This window comes from Silene latifolia, chromosome 3 (genome assembly GCF_048544455.1).
Source record: "Silene latifolia isolate original U9 population chromosome 3, ASM4854445v1, whole genome shotgun sequence".
NCBI lineage: Eukaryota > Viridiplantae > Streptophyta > Magnoliopsida > Caryophyllales > Caryophyllaceae > Silene > Silene latifolia.
In genome coordinates this window covers 141,860,654-141,882,389 of record NC_133528.1, presented here as the reverse complement: position 1 = coordinate 141,882,389, position 21,736 = coordinate 141,860,654, and the positions used below count along the sequence as shown (strand labels likewise).

Here is a 21,736-nt window from a genome sequence, read left to right as displayed (position 1 = left end):
CACAAGAAAACCACCACCACAAAGACGATACGCGACCGGCAACCACCACCTCTCTAATAGTCGAGACCGACAACCACCATTAACTAAGAAATTTACCACGGTCGGATGGAGACGGCTATCAAGTACGGTATTGATTTTTGGGTTCCGAGTTTGATTCTTTCACATGTATTTGGATGTAAAACTAATTTAGGTCTTCTTTGTCTTTCTTAATCTCTTTGGTATGTATATTGGATTTGGTAGTGTACAATAGAGATTAATAAACTCATAATGTTAAAGTAGTATGAATTTTTTTTTTTAATATTATAGACCCCATACCGTTAATCCCTATTACTAAAGTGGTAAACTCGGACCATGGGTAGACCCAGACCCTACCCTTACCCATAGGGTCCGGGTATGGGTCCTCAAATTTTAGACCCTTGCGGGTCTGGGTCGGGTACGGGTCCAAAGGGAAAATCTCGGGTCGGGTCCGGGTCTAGGCAAACCCTACCCAGACCCTACCCATTGTCATCCCTACTTGCAACCTAACTAGAGGTGAAAGTACAAAGTTGAGTTTTTTTTTTTTTTTTTTTTTTTTTTTTTTTTTTTTTTTTATGTAAGCAAATTAAGTTGATCCTCTAGGGTAGGACCAATCTATCTCATCCTTTTCAATGAGGGAGGTAAGTTGAAGCCACCGGCTATCAAACCACCTCGAAAGAGTTGGATATGAATGTCCAATAGAAGTCATGAAGTCAGCAACCTTGTTGGCTTCACGAAAGCAATGTTTAATTATTACATCATCGAAAAAATAAAGGTCTAATTTCACATCCTTGATAGTACAAAGTTGAGTTGGTAAGTTTTGCTTTAGACGGGCCATATTTCATTACAAGTTGAAGACGAAAGACGAAATATAATCTGAATAATTTTCTAAGCTATAACAGTTTCACTAAAATGATCACATATATCTGTTAAAATATTGACATTTGGTTTGTCTTCAGCTTGTGACGAAAAATGTCCTCTTCGATGAGAATTTGTGTTGAGTTGGAGGTTGATAAAAATCCGAAGTTCTAGTGAACCGAAATGACCCGACTCAATTTGATGTTGAAAGGATATCTAATTGTTCTATTTTGATTTTCGAACTTTTGTTGAACCTGGAGTGACTTCTTAAGTTCTTATACGGAAATGGATTAACCGTAAATAAACTAATAAGTAAATGATTTGTGTGTGACCGATTTTGACATTTGATTTAATAAATTTACATATCAAATAAAGCAAAAGAATTTCTAGAGGAAAGCATAATCATAGACCTAAAATTATCACGAGACTATTAAAAAACGAATCATAATAACAAGCCCGAAAATTACACGAACCAAATTTGGATTGACTGAGCCTGTTAGTGAGTCTGGGCTAGTAATGAATTGAATCAAATTCAAATAACTTGAAGAAATTTAATTTCAATGGAAATTAACGGAAACGTTTGATGGAAACACAATACTTCAATTGGAACAAACCCGGATCAAAAAGGGCAATGATGAATATGATGCCTGAAGCGATGAGGGCAAACTTTTGATCAGCCTTTCCATATTGATCACCCTAGCAAACAATATGCTCTTACGTCTCAGACTCTTACACATTCATGACATAAAAACGCTCAATCAAACAAAACTTCGGATTCGTGTTCATTTCACCATCCTTTTACTCGAAATCTAGTAGCTGAGTTGAGTAATCAGGAACACTAAAACATTAAGCATGCATGCAGCAAGATAGACCAATCCAGTTACTGAGTAATCTTTTTACTATGCTCATTTGGGAAATAGGCTATAAAATATAAAATATAAAAATAAAACATTTCTCTAAACTATCTACATTCATCGAATAGTGAAGCACCAGTTGACGGATGCAATTTTCAACGAGATTAACATCACCGATCATTTGAGAGCAACCTTGTGTGTTTTTAACATAGTGTACGGTTGTGTACACCCAAACTCTTCCCCGTCATAGGTAGGAACCTTTATGTCATTCTGATAATGCAAATCACATTCAGACCATACAACCCTCCCAGTTAGTCCAAACGCTCGACTCTTTGATTTCAGTATACTCCGCATGGTAAAAATCTACTGCTCCAAACCTCTAAGTTTCCGAACTAAGACCCAGCGAGTGACATTGAACTCCAAAGCGAAACATGTACAGCATACAGATCACACTGAGTTACTGAGTGAGAAAATTTCTACACATGAGTGCATGACTAACGACAGCTCACACTTCTGCACCATAAGTATTTAACACCGAGTCTTCCATGAGATATCTGGTTTCACGCTAGAACTAACCTATATCCTGATGTATTCCTTATATAGCTATACGCTTTTTGTCTATTGGGCTGGTCTCACATGAAAAACATCTCATAAGGCTTTTGTGAAATATTAAAAACAAGAGTTGTCAATATGAATGACTCGTCTCAAGTATTCATCTATGGGTGGAAGGGACGGGGAATTGATCAGAAATGCAAGTCACAGAAGAATAAAATTGTCAAGGCTCCAGATTCATGCAAAACAGATGAATTATTGGAATAGCAGGATTTACGGCATTTACCTGTCAGGCAGTCCCAACAATACTTGGTCATCTGACTTCAACATCCTGTGACATACAAAAAGAAGTCGTACAAATCAACGAGCTAAGCATCAACCATTCATTCATACACAAAAGTTGAACATATCCGGGATAACCAACAAAAGAATATCGGCGTATACATAAAGCTCAGTAAATGGAATACAGCATTGTTAAAATTGAAAAAATCTATTCATAATGACACGCACATGAGCAGAAGTACACAAAATTATCAGTTGCTAACCCTCTAGAATGCTTACACTACCATCTCATGAAAAAAATAACCAAGATCAAACCATTGTACAGACGGACAGATCTCAAATTAGTAAATGACGAACTAAGTTCTTATATAACAACAATAGACGAGCATGCTTAGATACCTTACGACAAAGTTGAAGCGTTAGCAGTGATTACATTTTCAGCAATTTCTAGCTGGTTTCTTTTGAAATTAGAAAGCTTTGGTCAACAGGGCAAGGTCAGGGCGGCCTTTTCTCAGATTAGTATGATCCACAGTATTCTTTTGTTCTCTTCAATCCAAAAGCCGAGAATATTAAAATTAAAATTAAAATTCATAAATCACAAATCATTTTTTCTGATTGCAATTTCTCAATGCAACTGACCCATTTTATATAAATCATTCTTTCTGAGTACAATATCTCAATCTCTCTTTGGTTTAGCATTATCTGAAGCGGATGGAGTTTCATGAACTGAAACAGTGATAGATGGTGAGGGCTATATGATTTAAGGAAAGCCTTACAGGAATAAAAGGCGTTACATGTAACACATAAGTTCCAACAAACTGCATCATCATCCCACATCTTCAAGGGCCTCAGCAAATAACAGGGTAAGGGTAGACTCCTACCTATATCTAAACTTTAAGAAACACGATTCTATCAAGTATCTTATAACCTAATAAGATTACTCCCTCCGTCCCAATCATTTGTTTACCTGTTTTATTCTTTGTGGGGGATATTTTAATCAAAGTAAACAAATGATTGGGATGGAGTGCTTTCCTAATATCTTATAATATTCTCTTATTCTGGATATATCATACAGTATCAAATTACAGTAATTTATATGGTAATATGATGAGGTTGTGTCTAAAAGGAATGCAATATCATCACAGTGATCAGACTAAGTTGCCAGCACATGAGGTCCATCATAAATGAAATACTTTGACCATTGGGTAGGAAACCTGAATTTAGCTCACCTTAAAAAAGCTTCTGAGTTCGGTTCAACTGTTGCAGTCGTATCCAGAGGGAAATCTTGCGACCGTGCAACTACAAAGACATACTCAAATTTAAGTACTACTGTAGTAATTAGTAGCATATGCAAACAGCATGCAGGCAGTCTATGCGCTTTAACTTGCTCCGTAAGTACTAAGTAGGTACAGTGAGCATATGTGAATCACTTGGACGCAGGTACGGACACCTGACACTGCATTTTAAGATCAGATCAAGTTATCTTTTTCAGAACAAGCCGGGTCCAACCACTTGCATACACGTCAATGTATAATACTTCTAGCCAAACCCATATCAGCAGGTGTTGAAAAGAAACACATAATCAACCATGAAACTTTTATAGTTGACATCGAAACCACTACAATTTAATAATCCATTTATTAACAGAAAAGATGGGGACACCAAACCCTCGCTTCAGAGGCTGTTTTACTAGGATAACTCATGTGCTTGAAAAAGCATATAAGTAGTATATGCCAGAAATTAGGCTGTAACTACAAAACATCTTAGGCAACGATGTTGGCAGATACTCTTACGACAGCTTTTATTACAAATGGCTGCTCGTTTAAGACTTTAGAATTTAGACGTCTAGAGGTGTTTTGATCCACTCTGCCATACTACACAGTGCAGAAAATAGTATGATGTGCCACTTAATGTTCGACTTCTTGCCACTCGCGGGTTTTGCCTACCCGTCTTCAACCAAGTTCCACATTTAGTTGTTTGATATTGGATCATTTGTTATCCCCATTGCCAACATGAACTCCCAAGAATGCTTCCTGACAATTCAATCGACTCCGACACCATGCCCGATGATACTGGGCGTGGCCACCACAGGCAACTATGTCCTGATAAATTGAGATTGTCTTCAGACACCCAACAACTTACTTCAGTGCCATATGGATACCCAATACATCAAGCCGTATTTTGACACACCATACCCCTACCATGAGTGATGTTGAAGATGCTAAGATGCACCCCTCTACTGCAGTAGGTGATTATACATCTGATATATTACCACCAATTCTATAATTTTTGAGTTTTGTTTTAAAAATAATGAGTTTTACTATAAAGTTTTTGAGATTATTCACTTAAACATTAAGCTCTAAAAAATTACAATAAAACTCAAAAACATTACATAAAAATTTAGTAAAACTTGAGTTTTGATGGAAAAAATTTAAAATCTAACTTATAAATTTTAATAAGCTCAAAGAAAATATACATATGCTCAAAAACAAATAAAGTTTGGGGTAATAAGCTCAAAAAATATACATATATGCTCAAAACAAAAAAGTTGGAGGTAGTACATCCGATGTATGTTCCTTTTTCTCCCTCTCATGTTTTGATAGGGAAACAGTTTTTATCACCGCAACCAAGGTGCACCACTTTCCGACAATTTACAGTCCAAAACAGTTCAGATTGTGTATTAAATCATCAATTTGAGCCTTTGGGATCTACAAGAGGTAGATGTGTCATAATGAGCTGAGGTTGTAAAAACAGAATCATAGGCATCCTAGGACCACTCCTACATTGTATATAGAATTATACGAAGTAGATAGATTTTAGCCAATGGAATAATAATAATTTGACCTAAAATTCTGCTCCCCCAAAAGTCTAAATGGTTGCCTGATTACCAATTTTTATGTCTTGACACTTCACTTAACTGCCATATCGCGTATCCGATACGTATTGTGTCCGAAACGACACGACACTTCGACATTTCATTTTAGACCAAAAAATTGAAATTTGTAACAAAATAGCTGTATCCGATACTCCAACACCGTGTCGTGTCCGATACTTGCAAACATGTCAGAGTAACATACTCTTGTCTTGGATAAAGCGTGACTTGTAACTTTGTAAGCACGACGACTGAACGACACTATGACGCTTACTTTGAACTTCGGAGCAATTCTAAAATAATGTGATGGGAAGCCATCCTAACTGCTAAGCGTGAATTATAGCCTATATATTCGTCCATCTCCTACCAGCACAGTTTAACAGCTGAGGTTGCCAGCACATGCTAACAGTCAGGTGCCGGGAACGAATCAAGGTCCAGTTTCACCATTGGCTATGGCAGGCCTTAAATGCACAAAAATGGGCCTTGAGTACACGCTACCCCATTATACCACATCAAACAAAATGAGTCCACAACAGATTTATGAAAAAGGCCAATTTTGACTTGGAATATTGGGAGAAAACAATAATCAAGGTTTTATCCAAAAATGCAACAAACAAGGGTATCAGCCTCCATATTACTCTATCCTCTTCAAGTAGCTTTATTCTAGAATGCATATTAAACAACAATGGTACTCAGTATCTCTTCTATACAATCCAACAATGCACACTGAACACCTAATTGGTCAAGTTCGATTGCATGAAGGGGAAACAGATTTGCTTCAACTCTTAAGTTAGTTAATATAGTGAATAAGAAATTCTATATAGATAGATTGACCAAGTCTCCTTAGTTTAACCAGTATTAGCTTCAAAATTGACTGTGTGGAAACCGAAATAGATAGAATATCTTACTAGTAAACAAGCTTGGCGTAGTGGTGACCATATGAGTCAGCACGGACTGCGTCTAAAAATATTATAAAAAGCCACATCCTCTCCCCACCCCAACCCCCAAAAAAGCAGTCAAATGATCCAAGTCCTCCAACTCTCCAGTGACGTTACTACTAAATCCGTCCACAACTGTAAGGTCATTCTCACACAAAATAAAGATGTTATGCGAGACAAACAGCCATTACAGCAACAAAGCATGACACCCAATCAAATGATCACCTTCCAACTCATATAGCAAATGTAATTCCTTAGTTAAGCAAGCATTCATGAAGCTAGGCCACATTTGGTCTCAAAAAAAAAAGTTATCAACTGTCGATCTAGCAACTATTGGATAGAAAAAATAAATGAGCCGCGTAAAATAAAAAGAAATGATCAAGGAAAAGATTTATTGCCTTATCTCGCTCCTTTATCTCTGTATGTGCTTTTTGGTTGCCTGTAAAGTGCAGTGCCTTAACTCCAGTCTCGACCAGCATCCGTTGTTCAACTGCAATGAACGATGTGGTAGAACCTAAAAGTGAGTGCAGGGAAACAGCACTTAATAATCCTTTGCACAGGATAACATCACAAACAACAAACTGTAAGTCTGTAAGGCTCAAAATTTTGAACATGAAAAAAAAAGGTTAGTAGATCACCTTTTTCCAAAATCTTACGACATGGTGACAATGTTACCATCGTACTGTATACACAAGCATAAAGGTTTCACATAGTTATATCAAAGAAACAAAACTAACTAGAACACCTTCTAATTTGAGGCATATTCTATCATCTGGTAGCCAATAACAAAATCTTGATTAGGGCCCCATATTTAAAGGCTCAGCGCAAATCAAACTGAGAGAAGAAAGATCAATTTGTCAAGCAAGGGAGTCTCTAAATTAGATATAGCTACAAACCATGAAGGATTCATATATAGATAAAATACCTTACCTTATTCCCATTCAGCAAATAGCCAACTTTCAGTTTTCGAAAAGCAGCCACACAATGACAAGAAATACTACAATAGAAACAAATTCGAAACACAAATCCCCTTCTACTACCCCACCATTTATTGCATTGCACATAGGCTTTTGGCAATCACTTAAGGTGAGCATCGACAAGGTTACACATGAATCCAATAATAACAAAAAGTACAACTTGGCGAATTACATATAAAGTCTAAAGCGCTACCCTTCTTATCTCATAAAACACACTCCTACCAGATTCAACATCAGGAATTACTCGACACAGCAGGATAATCTAAAGAAGTATTTCAATGGTGAAAAGACCTGATGATCAACTACAAATTACAAACAAGATACTCGCAGGCAGGAAAAAGTAAAAAAAGCTTCAAGAGGATCCTGGTTACACTACATACATCAAGTCAAACTACCTGCATACAACAAACGGAAAAGAAGACACAATGAGAGCATTTGTATGGGAAATAAGGCTTCTTTCTGCTAAGCTGGTTTAGCCTTTTCCTCCTCTCCAGCATTTAATATAGGCAAAGTACTAAAAAACTCATCAAGACCTTCAAAAAATCCAATGTTTTCTATCCCATCTTCCTCGCCATTTGCAGCACGCACTCTAGGGGCACGCTCATCACCCTCGTTGTTGAACTCCACATTCAAATCTAATCTACCCATTTTTTTCACCTTTCTTTTAGTTTGATTACTTGTACGGGTAGCAACTACCCTCCTCCGAGTACCCTCCGTGACCCCAGCTGGCAAACCAAGAACAATGATTTGCGTGTTTCTCAAATCTATTGAATCTTTCTTTGGTCGCCCAACGGCCCCAACATTCCCTTTTCTTTTCTTAATCGTCTTTCCAAGAGCGGGATTTTTTCGCCAATCCCGATCAGATGAGCCAGAATCACTAGCATCAGAATCAAAACCATCATCATCAATGTTTACATAACTCCTTGGCCTCGCAACAGTTGGCCTCCCCGCATTCTTAGGCCCAATAGAAGCACCACCATTACTTGAAACCCACTGAAATTTTCCACCTCCCTTTTGTAAAGGGAAAGCAAACATGGGTGTGAAAGGCACCCAATCCGATGCCACACTCGACTTCCCCATTTGATTATTATTCTTCCAAACAGCCGTTGAAAACCCCAATGGGAAACACCCCCAAGTGCGAAAAGAAGACTCTTTATCCTTCTCACCACTGCCGCCGCCCATCGAGGGGGGGTTCGGAATTCGTAAACCATGGAAACACCTTCTACAATTCTGACACCTAAGGGTACGATTCTGATACTTTTTTGGATACTCATATACATAAAAACAGTATGGACAAGAAGTCCAGAAACACTTTCCCTCTTCTTCTACCCCTCCGTCATTATTCTCATCAGCAGAAGCAGTATCCCCATCATTATGACTAAGATCAATATCGACATCTTCATCATCATCATTATCATTATCATTATCATTATCATTATCATTATCATTATTACTCTCATGCACAACACCAACACCAACACCAACACTTTTAGCATTACTATTATTACCATCATTATTACTTGCCAAAGTTGCCGATTTAGATGGAATTACAACTGGTGGTGATTGCATCATAACATCAACATTACTTGCCGAAGTTACTGATTTAGCTGCAGTTACCACTGGTGGTTGCACCATGACATCATTTTTCCTCGCCGCAGTAACTGTTTTAGCTGGAACTACAGCTGGCGCTGGTTGCATTGTGACATCAATACTCCTTGCCACATTAACTGATTTAGCAGGAACTACTGTAGCTGGTGCCTGTTGCATCATAACATCAACCTTACTTGCCAAGCCTACTGATTTAGCTGTAACAACAGCAGGCTGTGGTTTCATCGTACCATCAACATTACTCGCCAAAGCTTCTGATTTAGCTGAAAAAAAAGCAGGCGTCGGTTGCATCATAACATCAATATTCCTGGTTGCAGTAACTGTTTTAGCTGGACCTACTGCAGGCTTCGGTTGCATCATTACATCAACATTATTTGCCAAAGCTACTGACTTAGCTTGAGCAACAGCAGGCGGAGGTTGCATCATAACATCAATATTACTACCCATACCTACTGATTTAGCTGGAACCACCACTGGTTTCGGTTGCAGCTGTGCTGCTTGTACTGATACTGGCGCCTGCCTCCGTGACACCTCCACAACTGGCGCCACCTCAGCCTCCTGTCTCATAAACATGGACTGTGCTTGCAACTGTGGTGTCGACCTTTGAGTCGTTCTAGTTGGCGACAACACCACTGGCACCACCTCAGCCTCCCGTCTCATAAACATCTGCTGCCCTGGCAACTGTGGTGTCGGCCTTTGAGTCGTTCTAGTTGGCGACAACACCACTGGCACCACCTCAGCCTCCCGTCTCATAAACATCTGTTGCCCTGACAACTGTGGCGTCGGCCTTTGTGTTGTTCGAGTTGGCGACATCACCTCCGCCACCTCAGCCTCCCGTCTCATAAACATCTGCTGCCCTGGCGTCGGCCTTTGGGTTGTTCGAGTTGGCGACATCACCTCCGCCACCTCAGCCTCCTGTCTCATAAACATTTGCTGCCCCGGCAACTGTGGCGTCGGCCTTTGAGTTGTTCGAGTTGGCGACATCATCTCCACCACCTCAGTCTCCTGTCTCATAAACATCGGCTGCGCCGGCTTTTGTGTCGATTGAGGTGGCGTAACCACTTTCGACACCGCCACATCCTCCCTCCTCTCTCCTCTCACTGGTGTCGGAACCCTAACTTGCCACTGCGGCGCCGACTCTTGACGCATCTGCACTTCCTCCGCCGCCTGATACATCCGTAATTCCGGCGCCGCTGCCTGTGGCTGCGGCGGTTGCAAAAACTCTATCTGATGCAACTGATTATTATTACTATTACTACTATTATGATGCGATTGTTGTCGATAATTCTGATTATAACTCTGATTCTCGTCCGGCTGCTGCTGCCAAACATCCACCGCCTGCTGCGGTGGTTGTGGCGGCGGCGCTGGCTGAAAAAATTGAAAAACATTAACCTGATTATTCTCCGGCGCCGCAACCGGCGGTTGCTGCGGTGGAGGAGGTTGAGGCGGCGGCGCGTGCTGCTGTAAATAAACCGAGAGTTCGTTATCAAAAATCCACTTCTTAGTAGGATCCGACAACACAGACCAAGCATCCATAACAAGCTGAAGCGAATAATCCGCAAAAGGCAACCGGTTCGACTCCGGGTTAAGCAGAACAGTAAGCCGGCGATAGTGGTCAGAGATTAAACCGGGGTCACGGACCAACCGAGGAAGCTGAAGAACCGTGTACCAATCCGGATGGTTGGACGGGTTGACCCGGTTTTCTCCAGCTAATACGGTTTCTACAACGGCTAGGATTTGGTCGGGTAAGGGGTTATTCGGGTCGGAATCACGTGCTCGGATGGCGAATGTTTTAGAACCGAGGAAGTCACGTGCTGTTAGAAGTTTAACGGCTATCCCTAACCACCGTTCCGCTTCCGCTCTAGGGGTATTCCGGTCCATTTTGATATTTATTCTCTTTCTAGTGTTGGGTCTTTTTCTCTCTCTAACTTTTTTCGGTTTTTTTTTTTTTTCTTTTTTTGGGAGGTTTTGGCTTTTGGGTGTGGTGAGACTGGTGACAATGGCGTGGACTTAGCTGGTAGATTAAAGGGTGACTGGGTGTACTACTAGAACTAGTGTAGTAGTGTACTACTATGTGTCTATGTGCATTTTTCGTTGCCAAAAATAAGTGACGTTTTTGAGTCCTTGCAACTCATTAGTGAAATGTACACTCTTGTTTAAGCGTTATTATCCGTTTAAGAAGGTGAAATTATTTATGTGGATAAATAGGATAAAAGTAGAAAACATTGTAAAAGTTAAAGGTTTGTCCTATATATGTAAAGTATATGAGAAGATTGTGAATGTATTGATAATAGATGAATTTACATGAGGAGTTTATATACTTGTGTACAAGAGATGCGAACAATAATATCTAATATACACACCTTACTTAGTGGAGCTAATCAAGGTAACAAATAACTAATTATATCAAAAATATAAGCTAATGATACACTACACAAATCACGTTTGATTTGTTCCATGAATAGAGGATGCCAATCTTGAGCTTTGACTTGGTTGAATAATATCTTTAGAATGGATAATATCTTTTGAGTGATTCATATCTTTAACATTCCCGCTCAAGATGGACGGGCGATAGCGAAGGCCAATCTTGGAAGAAAGCAATAGGAACCGTGGCTTGTGGAGCGGCTTAGTAAGGGTGTCCGCTAGCTGATCAGACCCGTTGATGTGTTGGACTCGAATGTAACCGTTGCGAATTTGTTCTTTGACGAAGTGGAAAGCAAGTGCAACATGTTTCATTTTGGAGTGAAAAACTGGGTTGGCCGAGTAGGTGGTAGTACTTAGATTGTCACAATAGATCAACGGTGGAGTGGTGGTAGTAATGCCAAGTTCGAGCAGTAGGTTTTGGAGCCATATGAGCTCGGCAGAGGTACTTGCGACGGCTCTAAATTCAGCCTCGGTGGAGGAACACGAGACCGCCTTTTGTTTCTTAGCTGACCATGAGATAGGGTTGCTTCCTAAGTAAACAATGTAACCAGTGGTAGAAAGGTAGTCGTGAGGGTCACCTCCCCAATCCGCGTCACAAAACGCGTGGAGGCACAGTTGTGTCGAGGCACGCAAATGAATGCCGAGGTGGAGTGTACCATTTAGGTAACGAAGAAGCCGTTTCAGGGCAGCCCAATGAGTGGTGGTTGGATGGGTTAGGAATTGAGCCAATTTGTTGACAGAGAAGGCAATGTCGGGTCGAGTGAGTGAAAGGTATTGCAAACTACCCACAATAGAGCGATAGTCTGACTCATTTTCGACTGGACTAGTTGGGTCTTTTACGAGAGGTGGGTGAGCAAGCATAGGGGTTGACGCGGGTTTGGAGTTGTCCATGTTGAATTTGGCAAGAAGATCATACAAGTACTTGGTTTGATTTAGATGTAACCCGGTTTTAGTTGGGGTGACTTCTATTCCTAAAAAATACGATAATGGGCCTAAGTCTTTCAAAGAAAATTGTTGTGAAATTTTGGTAATAAAATTAGTAATATGAGTCTTATGTGGTCCGGTGACGATTATATCATCAACATAAATTAAAACAAATAAAGTGGTGGTAGTGTTTTTGAGAGTAAATAACGATGGGTCTGAGAGAGAATTTCGAAAACCTGAATTGATAAGATAGTTCTTTAACTCGGTGTACCATGCGCGTGGTGCCTGTTTAAGGCCATAAATAGCTTTGTTGAGTCGGCAGATATAGGAAGGATTATTGGAATCGATAAAACCTGCGGGTTGGGTCATGAAAACGGACTCGGTTAGTCGACCCTGCAAGAAAGCATTATTAATGTCAATTTGGTGTAGGTGCCATTGTTGCGTGACAGCAAGGGTGAGAATTAGTCGAATCGTAGTTGGTTTGATGACGGGACTAAACGTTTCCGAATAGTCAATTCCGGGTCGTTGATGGAAGCCTTTAGCGACAAGGCGAGCCTTGTGTTGTTTGAGACTACCATCGGGGTTGTATTTGATGCGGTATACCCATTTGCAACCTACTACGTTGGTGGCTTGATGAGGTGGGACGAGGGTCCAGGTTTGGTTTCGTGTGAGGGCGTCGAATTCGTCGGTCATAGCTTGTCGCCAGTGAGGGTGGAGGAGGGCTTGTTTGGTTGTGTTTGGCGTGGTATGGGTAAGCGAAAGAGTGGCGGTTTTAGCATGTTTGTTGGTTTGGAAGTATCGGGGGTTAGGCATAATGATGTTGTTTGATAGGCGGGTTCGGTGAACGGGTGGTGGAGGTGGAGGAGGTGGAGGTGAAGGTGTCGTGGCAGTAGTGGAAATAGAGGAGGGTGAGGTAGGAGGTGTTGTGGTAGTATGTGGGGAGTTAGGTGGTGTCGAAGAGGGAGTGGAGGAGGGAGTGGTTGGGGAGGCAGGAGGGGATGAGGTAGGAGATGAAGGAGTGGGGGTTGCGGACTGGTTTGGGTCAGGGGCACGGGTAGGTGGGTCAACGGGTGGTAGGAGAGGAACTGTCAAGGTGCACCATTGACTTGGAGTATGGGATGGTGTGAAGGTGGAGCTTGTTAAGGCAAGATAAGGGTATTCGGTTTCGACAAAGCGAACGTGTCTCGAGGTATATAAACGATTGGTGATGGGATTAAGACATAAGTAGGCACTTTGAGTATTTGAATATCCGACAAAAACACAAGGGGTCGATTTGGGTTCTAGTTTGTGATTGGTATATGGTTTTAACCACGGGTAGCATAAGCAGCCGAAAGGTCGTAATTTGTGATAATTGGGTTGTTGATCGAAGAGAACTTTGTATGGGCATTGGTTGTTGAGAGTTGGGGTTGGAAGTCGGTTTATGAGGTAAGCGGCAGTAGAGAACGCATAAGGCCAATATTTGGTCGGCATTTGTGCTTGAGTGAGTAAGACTAAGCCAGTTTCAACTATATGACGGTGACGACGCTCCGCGAACCCGTTGTGTTCGGGAGTGTGTGGTGGTGATGTGAGATGGGTGATACCATTATCCAGTAGGTTTGGGTTGATTTTAATGTATTCACCGCCGTTATCCGAATAGAATTGGCGAATAGGACGGTTGAAGTATTTTTCAATGATGGCTTTGAATCGATGAAAGGTGGTAGCTGTATCAGATTTATTTTTTAATGGATATAGCCAAAAATAATGGGTGAAGTGGTCTACGAAAATTACATAATATTTGTATGCATCGTCTGAAATTATTGGGGACGTCCATACATCGGAATAGACGAGGTCAAATGGTGCGTGAGATTGGAGAGTCGAAAAAGAGAATGGTAACTTGTGGCTTTTGTTAATTAAGCAAGAGTTACAGTGCGATAAATCGGAGATATGAAAATTAAAACTAGAACTTAATAAACGGAAGATTGAATTGGAGGGGTGTCCTAAACGAGCGTGCCACAAGAAGCTCGAGGATTTATTGGCAGCTAAGGCTTGAGGCGGCTTGGTGGAGGGGTTCCATAGGTATGAGCCATTGACAAACGGTCCTTCAAGCAGAGTTTCCCCCGTCTTGATTTCCTTGAAACAAAAAGAGGTAGAGGAAAATAAAGCATAAGCATGGTTATCGTTGCAAAATTGTGAGACAGAAATTAATGGTCGAGAAATTTGAGGAACAACAAGAACATTATGAAAACATAAAATATGATGTGATGTAGGGATAGAAAAAGAACCGAGATGGGAGATGGACAAGGACGAGCCGTCACCAATCACGAGATCGTCAGGTCCATCATATGGGGTATGAAAGGCGAGAGTGTTGAGGTCGTTGGTGATGTGGTTGGAGGCACCGCTGTCAATAAGATATGAGGTGGAGGGTCCGGTGGAGGTGGTGGCAGTGTGAGCGGTAGGGCGTGGTTGTCGAGTGGGAGGTGGAGGGAATACAACATTTGGGTAGTCCCTCTTGAAGTCGGGACAGTAGCTAATAACATGGCCAGTGACACGACAATATTGACAGCGGCCGCAAAATGGGTTTGGGTTCGAAGCATTGTTGGGTTGGACACGATTTTGAGAGTTGGGTTGATAGGTGTTTTGGTTTTGTGAGTGATGGCGTGATTGGTTGTTATTGGTGGAGGGTGAATAGCGTGTGTTGTGATTGTGGTTGTGGGTATGGTGATAGGGTCGGGTATAGGCAGCGTGTGCCGAGGGGTTGAAAGCAGCAGTGGTTGTTGGAGGTGGTTGATTTTTGAGGGTGAGTTCATGTTGGATTAATTTCTCATGAAATAACTCAAACGAGATGGGTGAGTCACGGGCACGAACGCCATCGATGACGGGGTAATAGAGCTTGTAGTCGAGGCCGTTAATAATGTGTGAGGTTATATCTTCGGCATCGACGGGTTTGCCGAGTTGTGCTAATTGGGTTGTACATTCTTTAATGGCTAGCATGTATTCGGAGATGGTTTTGCCGGCATGGGTGATGGTGCGGAGACGATCCTTTAGTTGGAGGATATGGCCTCGGGAAGGGTTGGCGTAGGTTGTGGCGAGTGTTGTCCAAGCCTCGTGAGATGTGGTTGCATCGAGGAGGACGGGTTGAACAGCGGGGTCGAGTGTGCCTGCTAAAGCTCCTAGGATTAATTGGTCTTGACGAAACCATGTTTCGTAGGCTGGGTTGGGAATTGGTTGAGGGTCGGGTTTGGTTGTGGTGGCGGCTGGGGTGGTAGTTTCGGGTGGTGGTTTGATGGTTCCATCGAGGTAGGCGAAAAGGCCAAAGCCAAGGAATAGGCGACTGATTTGGTAGTGCCAAGCTTGGTAGTTTGTCGGTGTGAGCTTGGTACATGTGGGAAACGAGACGGAGATAAGAAGTTTATTTGGTTCAGCGGTATTGGGTATTTGGGCGCTAGTGGTTGCCATGGGTGTACCGACGGTGGTTAAGGCAGCGGAGATGGTGATTAGTATAAGGATCGATGTGAATCCTGATACCATGTAAAGTATATGAGAAGATTGTGAATGTATTGATAATAGATGAATTTACATGAGGAGTTTATATACTTGTGTACAAGAGATGCTAACAATAATATCTAATATACACACCTTACTTAGTGGAGCTAATCAAGGTAACAAATAACTAATTATATCAAAAATATAAGCTAATGATACACTACACAAATCACGTTTGATTTGTTCCATGAATAGAGGATGCCAATCTTGAGCTTTGACTTGGTTGAATAATATCTTTAGAATGGATAATATCTTTTGAGTGATTCATATCTTTAACAATATATACATGTGGGGTAATATTTGATTCATCTTAAACTTAAGACTGATAATGTCATCTTAAGCAAGACTAGTTGAGTGAAATGATGTAGTGAATTAGGCTATGATTTTATTGGTAAAACTCACCAAAGTCTTAAGACTTATTGCATTACTTTTCCACTAACTTTTATTATTTCTTTATTCTTTAAACTCTGCTCAGACTCCATACATTATCAGTCAGATTGATCTTAGATTCTACTTTTCATTTCACTTCTTTTTCTAAGACTTTAATAAAAAAAAAAAATAACACATAAGATTCACTCCTCAGAATTTCTTTTAGAAGTGGAGTCAAGACTCACACTAAAGTTTTAAGTTGAATCTTTGATTTTAAAGATTCTAACTTAAGATTTTTAGTGATTACAGTTTGTCTACACCTCAAGCCCATAGTCCATACTTCTGGGTTGCAACGGGACTTGATTTTGAGTACTTTAAATGGACCAAAAAGTATGCTCATGTTCCCTAATCCCTATGAAACTAGACATGAAGCCTAATTATTGCCGATCCATATGATATGCGCCAATGCTAATGTCCATCTTGCCTTATGAGCCCCATACGGCCATAGTGCCATACCCATGAACCGTTTAATTTCATGTTTTTTTATACACAAAATCTCATTTGTGACGGCACGTATCCGTCACTTTGGAGTGACGGATACCATTTACCCTCACAAATGATCCAAATAGAGGAGAGAGGGAAGCACATGGGGGTGTTCCTACCTTGTCCCCCCTATCCGTTTTGTGAGTGACATTATCCGTCACTTACTCCGACTCGTCTTCAGCAAGAATAATTGTTTTTTATAAGGTAAGGTAAGAAAAATGTTGCATTTCATGTTGTAATATTGCTTTTGCATTGCTATCTGCACGTTTATTTATGTTTCCTCCGTGTACTTTTGGTTTTTTTAGAAAACAATAGACATGCCCTACTAGCCATGGCGTACGATTTATATTTTACAAAGCTACGCTTTAAGTATATTACATAACTTAGAAAATTAATCCCTCTCTCTAAAAGAAATCCTCCCACCTCTCTCTAAAAAGAAACCCTAAATCCCTTCGTTTGATCCGCCGCCTCTCCCTACCAGTCACCTCTTCCCTTTCTTCCCTACCCATCGCCGGAGATGGGGTCATTCATTGACCCATCTCCGGTGATCAAACACACCTCCTCTTAGTTGCGGTCACGTTTGGCCTGATCTCGCTCCTCTCTTTCTTTGGATCGCTTTTCCATCTTGATCGTCCGGTGGCTTTGGTTTGCGGTTCGTGTGGTTGTTCCGAGGTCGTTCCGTTCCGCGTTCCCCTGTTCTGTCATCGAAGCAACGCATGTCTTCCAGGGGTGTTCCCCTCTCCCTCACCCCTTTCCCCACCCCTGGTATGTTCTGGTGTCTTAAAGGTTGTTGGTTGTCGTTTTTAATGAGTCAGGTCGATGAGCATAGCTCATCTGGGTGGCGATGTTCTGGTATTAGTGGTGGTTTTGGGACGATCTGGTGTTTCCCCTTCCCCTCGCCCCCTCCACCACCAGATCTGTCCCATTACCGGGTCTTTAGTGTCAGTCCTTTGTGTTGTTTTGGTAAGTTGTGTTGCATGGCTGTCGATGGTCCTGGGGGGGGGGGGGGGGGTTCGTTTGGAATTTGGAGTCTCGGTGGAATGGTGTTTGTTGGTTGTGCCGTGACGGTCGTGGATGATTTGTTGAGTCCTGTTGCTTATTGGTTTGAGTGAGGTCGTGATTTCTAGCGTCCTTTCCTCGCTGTTTGAGGTGTGTGGGGTAGGGGGTTCTTTGGGTTTTGGGCGATGACCTTGGTTGGGATCGGAGGTGGTGGTCTTCCCGACTTTTGAATGGTGGTTTTTCTTTTTTTCCTGTCTTGTTTTTATTTACTAATAACCACCTTCTTTAAAAGGCTTAGTCGTCTCTTTAGTGGTAAGATTAGTCCCTTAAACGATGTTGGTGTTGAGGTGCTTGTGTCTCTGGAGGTTCGTGTTACACATTGCATGTTGATTTTCTTGGTCTGTTTGTCCTATGTACAATGGGTGCGATCTCTAAGGTGTAGGAGTTTTATTTCCGCTGAGGGCAGACTTTGTCTTGCTTTTCATCTTTTCTTTCTACGATCTTTTCGCAAGAGCGTAAGTACACCTGGTTATTGTTATTCCGGAGTTCGTATGTATCGACGGTATTTGGTGATCTTCCATGTTAATGATGATGATATCAACGTTCGTGACCAAGATGCCGCCTTTTGCCATTCTACCATCGTTTATCCTGCTTATCTTAATGTTGTAGTTTTAATTTTAAATAAATGTTATGTAATCTCGATGCATGGCTTTGTAGTGCTAGATTTAGTTGTCAAGTGTCTGGTGCTACCAAGTCGAGTAGCTTACTATGTAATGATTGCAATAATGTAACCTATTCACCTTCTGTCAAAAAAAAAAAGTATATTACATAGATGTCTTTTTTTACGGGCATATCTCACCAGTAAGGAAACTTTGTCCCACTTTTGTGTCACATTGTGTGTGTCACTCCACCCAGCTTTTGACACATCACTTGTTGCAAAATAAAATAGTGCAATAATTATATTAATTTGTTGATGTGTTAGAAGGTTATTGGAGTGATACACACATTGAGACACCAAATGGGACAGAGGATCCTCACTCATATCTCACATGTAGTATAGTAGCTACTATGTTCTATAGACGTTTCTAGCCAAGTGAAACGCAGTTGATGACTCCTAATGGAGTTCACTAATGATTAGCCAAATTGGGGTATCTTGCCCGGTAACAACTGGTATAAGAAAAGAAAATACTCTAATATAGTACTTCGTACGATCCTTTTTTTTCTTCCGATATAGACTTGAGATATAGGTATGCCTTGTTTGGGCCTTTATTTTGTGAGGGGAAAAATAAAGGAAATGTACATATCACTGGGACGGAGGGAGTATGAATTTAGATATAAATAATTTGATTCTATTAAAGGGGGAGTAGCAATAAAACCTTAAATTTGACTGAAAAACTATGTATATTATTAATTATTAATTGTGTCATCAAACTAATGAAGGATGCAAACCTTATACTTTCTCCATTTCATTCAACTATAAACGTTGCTTTTTGGACATAATAAAGAGGGAGAATCTTATAGACAACTTCTAATATATAGTAGTCATGTCAGATCTTGTTTAAATTGTCTTACCGAGTACATTGTGAATATCAAATTTTTATAATTTTTATTAATATGTAGCTAAATATATGAACAAATGAAATCGAGCATTGATATACGTGTCTAAAGCAAATGTATAGAATTGAATAAAATAGAGGAACTGTAAGGTATGTTTATCTTCTTAGGTAACTAGGAAACGGAAAGATGAGATATACCAACACTGACAACTAACAGACAAACAACTAATACGAACCTCGATCACTAATAGGAAACTCGATCAGGCAATCACAACTCATATCACAACTCACAATACACCTCTTACATTGGTATCAGTAGTTATATTGTAAGAGAGTAACACGAACTTATACTATGAAACGATCTTTTTAATAAAAATAAAAAAAAACTAATTTATTATTAATTAACGAGTTATCTTTTTATATACTAAGAATGCCTCGCTGTGAAATTCTAGACATCTTTCTTATTGAGCAAGAGCAAACATATGTTACATATATACTACAACCATAAGATCGTAATCTTTGACCACCCTATCTTATTTCCTAACCGAATATATACATTACCTAAATACAAAAGATTATATACAATGAATAATATGCAATATCAGAATAATATAAAAGATATTATTCTTACACTCCCCCTCAAGTTGGAACACTTGGTAAACCGAGTCCCAACTTGAATAGTAGATGGTCATACGTCTCACCTCCAAACGCCTTAGTAAATAAGTCCGCTATCTGCTATTTACTCCGAATATGAAACGTATTGATGACGTTCGAAACCAAATGTTGACAAACAAAGTGACAATCTATCTCAATATGATTTGTTCGATCATGGAAAATTCCTAACGATGCAAGGAAGGCTTTTATCCATATCAATTCACTAGTAGCCGCTCCCAATGCTCGATATTCAGCTTCAGTTGCAACCGTTATTTGCTTTTTCGCCCGCCACGAGATTGGTGGTCCTCCTAGCGAAACAAATACCCACTCAATGACCTTCTAGTCAATGGACAACTAGCATAGTCCGAGTCACAAAATATATAATCTGCAAGTCTGAATTTGTCTTCAACGTAATGCCTTACTCGGATTCCGCTTGACATAACCACTCTCAAAGCCGCTTCCCAATGTTCCTTTCTTGGCTCATTCACAAATTGCGATAATATATGGACTGCATAAATGAGATTAGGCCTAGTGATAGTTAAGTACACTAACCTTCAGACCAAATGACGATACTTCATAATGTCTTTCAACACGTATCCCTTCGCCAAAGCTAAATTGTGTCGTTGTTGAATAGGCGTGTAAGCTATCTTTGCTTCTTCCATTCCAGTTTCTTCAACGATGTTATTTGCGTATTTTTGCTGATTGAGAAACAGCCAATTTGCACCTTGTACCACTTCTATTCCCAATAAGTACTTGAGTCGTCCCAAGTCTTTGAAGCCAAAACTCTTGTCGAGAAATGCTTTGAAATCCGCACAAGCTTTCTTATCATTGCCAACTATATCATATCATCTACATATACCAACACTCCAATGACTACTCCATTCCGATTAAACGTGAATAATGAGTAGTCTGCCAACGATTGTACAACCCCATAAATCATCGACATGGTCAACTTTGCAAACCAATTTCGGGATGCTTGTTTTAGTCCATAAATCAATTTCAGTAGCTTGCACACTTTATTTTCTCCCTTTATTTAGAACCCTTGTGGAATTTTCATGTACATTTCTTCATCGAGATCTCCATGTAGAAATGTATTATTTACTTCCAATTGCTCAATAAACCAGCCCTTGATAACCGCGACTACTAGCATACACCGTACACTAGTCATTTTTGCCACCGGCGCATAGGTCTCGTGAAAATCTATCCCTTCCAGTTGAGTGAACCCTTGCGCAAGTCTCGCCTTGTATCGCTCCACGGTCCATTGGCTTGGTATTTAATAATGTAAACCCACTTATATTCAATGTGTTTCTTCCCTTCGGGTAATGTAACTATTCTCCAAGTTTCATTCTTTTATAAAGCATCGATTTCTTTGCTCATCGCTTCTCGCCATAGCTGATTTTTCGCAGCATCATGGTAATAATTGGGCTCACGATTTTCATTAATTTTCGCTAGAATGCCTCGTGAGATAGTGAAAAAAATCGGTAATAACATAATTGACTAGTGGATAACGTGTACCTGATTTCGAGGATTTCGCTTGTACGTGATGTGCATCGACACTAGGGGTAATTATCCTTGTTGATTTGCAATAATAATCTTTTTTCCATATTGGCTCGAATTTCTCTCGAGCTCCACGGCCAACTATTTCCTCATCTGGTATATCATTCGTTTGTTCCTCCATCATTACTTCATTAATCTCCAACTCATCAGTATCCACTTCTTTGTCATCTGGGGTATTGTCCATATTACCCATCACACGGGTATCATCAATGTCCATTTTACTTTCACCGTG

At 40.5% G+C, this 21,736-nt stretch overlaps 1 protein-coding gene across 6 annotated transcripts; it reads right to left on the bottom strand.

The window, feature by feature from the left end:
* Positions 1-1,272: 1,272 nt before the first annotated feature.
* On the bottom strand, positions 1,273-11,068 carry LOC141648210 (uncharacterized). 6 transcript variants are annotated; one of them, XM_074456716.1, is made up of 6 exons: positions 7,744-11,068; positions 6,770-6,861; positions 3,950-4,017; positions 3,791-3,860; positions 2,028-2,610; positions 1,273-1,985 (listed from the first exon to the last, which is right to left on the bottom strand). In XM_074456716.1, exon 1 carries the CDS (start codon positions 10,835-10,837, stop codon positions 7,811-7,813), a length of 3,027 nt encoding a protein of 1,008 aa, XP_074312817.1. In that variant the 5' UTR covers positions 10,838-11,068; the 3' UTR covers positions 1,273-1,985; positions 2,028-2,610; positions 3,791-3,860; positions 3,950-4,017; positions 6,770-6,861; positions 7,744-7,810. The 6 variants fall into 6 exon arrangements, with proteins under 6 accessions (XP_074312817.1, XP_074312819.1, XP_074312818.1 ...); XM_074456718.1 differs by having other exon boundaries at positions 1,273-1,599; positions 2,557-2,610; XM_074456717.1 differs by lacking the exon at positions 3,950-4,017 and having other exon boundaries at positions 1,273-1,599; positions 2,557-2,610.
* Positions 11,069-21,736: the final 10,668 nt, after the last annotated feature.